General features: G+C 41.2%; 1 protein-coding gene across 1 annotated transcript in view; it reads right to left on the bottom strand.

The window, feature by feature from the left end:
- Positions 1–528: 528 nt before the first annotated feature.
- Smc1a (structural maintenance of chromosomes 1A) overlaps positions 529–3415 on the bottom strand; it is a 34612-nt gene continuing 31725 nt past the window's right edge. The window contains exons 19-20 of the mRNA XM_013035914.1: positions 2924–3034; positions 529–561 (exon numbers count right to left, since the gene is read on the bottom strand). Coding sequence (XP_012891368.1) covers positions 529–561; positions 2924–3034 — 144 coding nt within the window. The remainder of the gene's footprint in view (positions 562–2923; positions 3035–3415) is intronic.

The raw sequence follows: 3415 nt of genomic DNA, 5'->3' as shown, positions 1-3415 counted from the left end.
AGAAAGAAAGAAAGAAAGAAAGAAAGAAAGAAAGAAAGAAAGAAAGAAAGAAAGAAAGAAGGGGGAGGGAGGGAGGGAGGGAGGGAGGGAGGGAGGGAGGAAAGAAAGAAAAGAAAAGAAAAGAAAAGAAAAGAAAAGAAAAGAAAAGAAAGGTTATATAAGCTGGGTGCCAGTAGCTCATATCTATATATTAGTTACTCAGTCAGAGGAGGCTGAGATCTGAGGATCATGGATCAAAGCCAATCCAGGCAGGAAAGTCTGCAAGGCTCTTCTCTCCAATTAATCACCAAAAACTAAAAGTGCAGCTGTAGCTCAGGTGGTAGAACATTAGCTTTGAGCAAAAAAGCTCAGGGAGAGTACCCAAGCCTTGAATTCAAGACCTAGGACTGGCACATACACAAGTTATGTGAATGCCATCTCTCAAAATGTTTATGACATAGGTATGTAGACACTGTGACATGGTATTAGACTACTACAGTAGTTGAGGAAAGGGTTAAGGAGGGTGAATATGTTCAAAATATTTCACGGTTACATGTAATAATGAAACAATGTACCTTGTAACTGGAATGAGGTGGAAAAAGGGCAAGTGACAGGAGGTGAGTCTAATCAAGGTCCATGTTATGCATATATGGAAATGTCAAAATGAAACCCTCAACACAAAAATAGATTAATGTCTAGTTAGTATTCAAATTTATAAATTTGAATTTTATAAATCATTTTTCACAAGTTGTCCAAAGCTAGCTCAAATTGGATGTGATTGTCTAATACTTCTTTTCCAAATCACTCTAAGTTCCCTCTCACTTCTCTACAATGGATTATAGTGATCTACACACACCTCAATAGGTTGACTGGTCTTTTGCGTCTACAGCAGCTCCAAGTTCCTCTTTATTTTTTCTTATTTATGGAAGAAGTCAGGTATTTTATCCATTTTTTTTCTTCTTTTTTTTCATTGCTAAGAAATGAACCCAGGGCTTCACATGTGCCCTACCACTGGGCTAAATCTTATAGTTTCCCATATGTACTCTAAGCTACTAGGAAAATGGTTCTTGACAAGGAGTGATATAGAGGAAGAGGGAGAGGTAGAATGAGGAAAGGCAGAGGGAGGAGAGAAAGAGGCAGAAGCAGAGAGCAGAGGGCAGGAGCCAGAGGAAGAGGGAGAGAAGGGAGGAAAGGGAGAGGGAGGGAGGGGAGGGGGGAGGGAAGGAGGGAGAAGGAGAGAAAGAAGAAAGAATGGATGTATAGAGGGAGAGGAGAGGCAAAGGGAGGAAGGAGGAAGAATGAGGGAAGAGGGGAGAAACAGGGGAAAGGGGGAAGGGGGAAGGGGGAAGAGGGAAGGGGGAAGGGGAAAAGGGAAAGGGAAAGAGGAAAGGGTAGAGGGAGACAGACCTTGTCACAAATCTGTAAGTAAAATGTTTTCCATAGTCTGGACTTGGCCAACTATGCTCCTGTGCTTTTGTAGTTCACAGGTTTCTTAGGCAGAAATCAACTCTCTGTACCCAGAGGTTCAATCAAGCATAGATGTAAGAGTAAGAGTGAGGGAGCACATTTATCTACTTTACCATGATATCAAATATCTACTAATATGGAGCTGGGGATGTAGCTCAAGAGGTAGAGATCCTGCCTAGCAAGTTCAAACCCATATATAACACAATACTATGATGCGAAAGTTCATAAATACACAGTACCATCCATGATACATTTTCTCATACACACAATAAAAAATCTGAATCAAATCATGTGTTATATTTGCTTACACATTTAGAGGAATATAGAGGATGAAAAACACACTCAGTAACATCATAGGGATAATCAGCCATATCCAGATAGAATGCAAAAAATTCCATAGGACAAATGACCTAGATTTTTCCAGAAATAGGAAGGAAAAAAATAAAAAATAGGAAAATGTTACAGACTAAGAGACCAATTTTAACATATGAACCTCACTTGAATCTTGATTTCAACACACAAACTACAAAAAAGGGAGGATAGGTTTTAAGAAAATCTAAACAATGAATACTAGATGTTATAGAATAAAATTTTTAGGTATGACGTTGGTTAATGTGTTCTTTAGTGTCCTCATATTCTAGATACATGCTGAGGTAATTATGGATGCAACAGTGTCTGGAAATTGTTTTAAAATAGTCCAATGGTGGTGGCAAGGGATGGGGAGGTATAAAAAAATTAAACTGACCATATGTTGCTAACTACTGAGTGAGGAATGCCTGGCATTCTTTATATCATTCTTCTTATTTCAATATATGTTTGAAAGTTAACATAATTTTTTTTTAAAGATCAACCCCTCCCCTGGATATAACAATAAGGTATGGATTGGAAAGCATCAGAAACTACTTTGGAGGCTCTTGCATAAGTCTATGTGAGTTAAAAAGTGGCCTTCACTGGACATGGTACAACAGAAAAAATGAGAACACCTATCAACAAATATTTAGAAGGTAGAACCAACCAATAAGGTGGAAAGTAATTGGATATGTAAAGTGAGAAAGGGAGGAATCAAGTATGGGATTTCTGGTTGAGCATGTAGGCAGCACAGAGAACAGGCAGATAGAGGAAAAGGGGTTGGGGTTTGAAGTAACCTGTGGGACAGAGCATAGAGACACGGAGCTGAAGAGAGGGGAATGAAAGATGCTCAGGATGAAAGAATGCAAAGTAAGAGACTACCTGAGATAGAGCCCTGAGGAGCACTAAGGTCTATCTAATCACTGTACAGGAAGGAGCCTTTACTTCGTATATCTAGACATAAACACATGCAAGGGAAGGACAGAACCAACTCAGGTATAGGCAGAGAGACTGACTCACAGCTCACTCCTTTCCAGCCAGTCTTCATAGGCCCCCAGATAGGCTGACCCTTTTCTCAGGGTACATGGAAAGATATAGAAGCCTCCTGGGCTCCATGGTTGATCCTTACCTTGAGATCCTCACACAGGTCGCCATAGTCAATCTCAATGAGGGCCTCTCGTGCATAGATGTTGGAAGTTCTCTGGGATCCACTTACTGAATCCTCTCCCTGGGAGCCACCCTGCAATGGAAAGAGGGAGTCAAACGAAGCAGATTAGTGTCCCTTGAGGAGGAGAGCAGAAACTACCTACAGGCTTTAATGTCTTTGAGGAAGCACCTCTGTAGAATGCACTGAGACAAAAAGGAACAGAGCTTTTGCATGCAGAAAGCAGACTCTACCTCTTAATAACAAGATGATCCTGAGCAAGTCTTATGCTCAGATCCTCAGTTTCTTCATCTGGAACAAAGGGACAAGGCCCACTTGACAGGGCTACAATTATGAGTGGAATTGTGGCTCAGGTGGTAGAGTGCCAGCCTGGAGTGAAAGCCAAGGGAGAGCACACAGGCAGGTCTTGACCTCTAGCGCCAGTACTGGCACCCAAAAAAGAACTGGGGGGGGGGG

The sequence above is a fragment of the Dipodomys ordii genome, unplaced genomic scaffold (genome assembly GCF_000151885.1).
Source record: "Dipodomys ordii isolate 6190 unplaced genomic scaffold, Dord_2.0 Scaffold231, whole genome shotgun sequence".
Lineage (NCBI taxonomy): Eukaryota > Metazoa > Chordata > Mammalia > Rodentia > Heteromyidae > Dipodomys > Dipodomys ordii.
The sequence above is the reverse complement of the archived record's forward strand: the minus strand, read 5'-3'. Positions and strand labels throughout refer to the sequence as shown.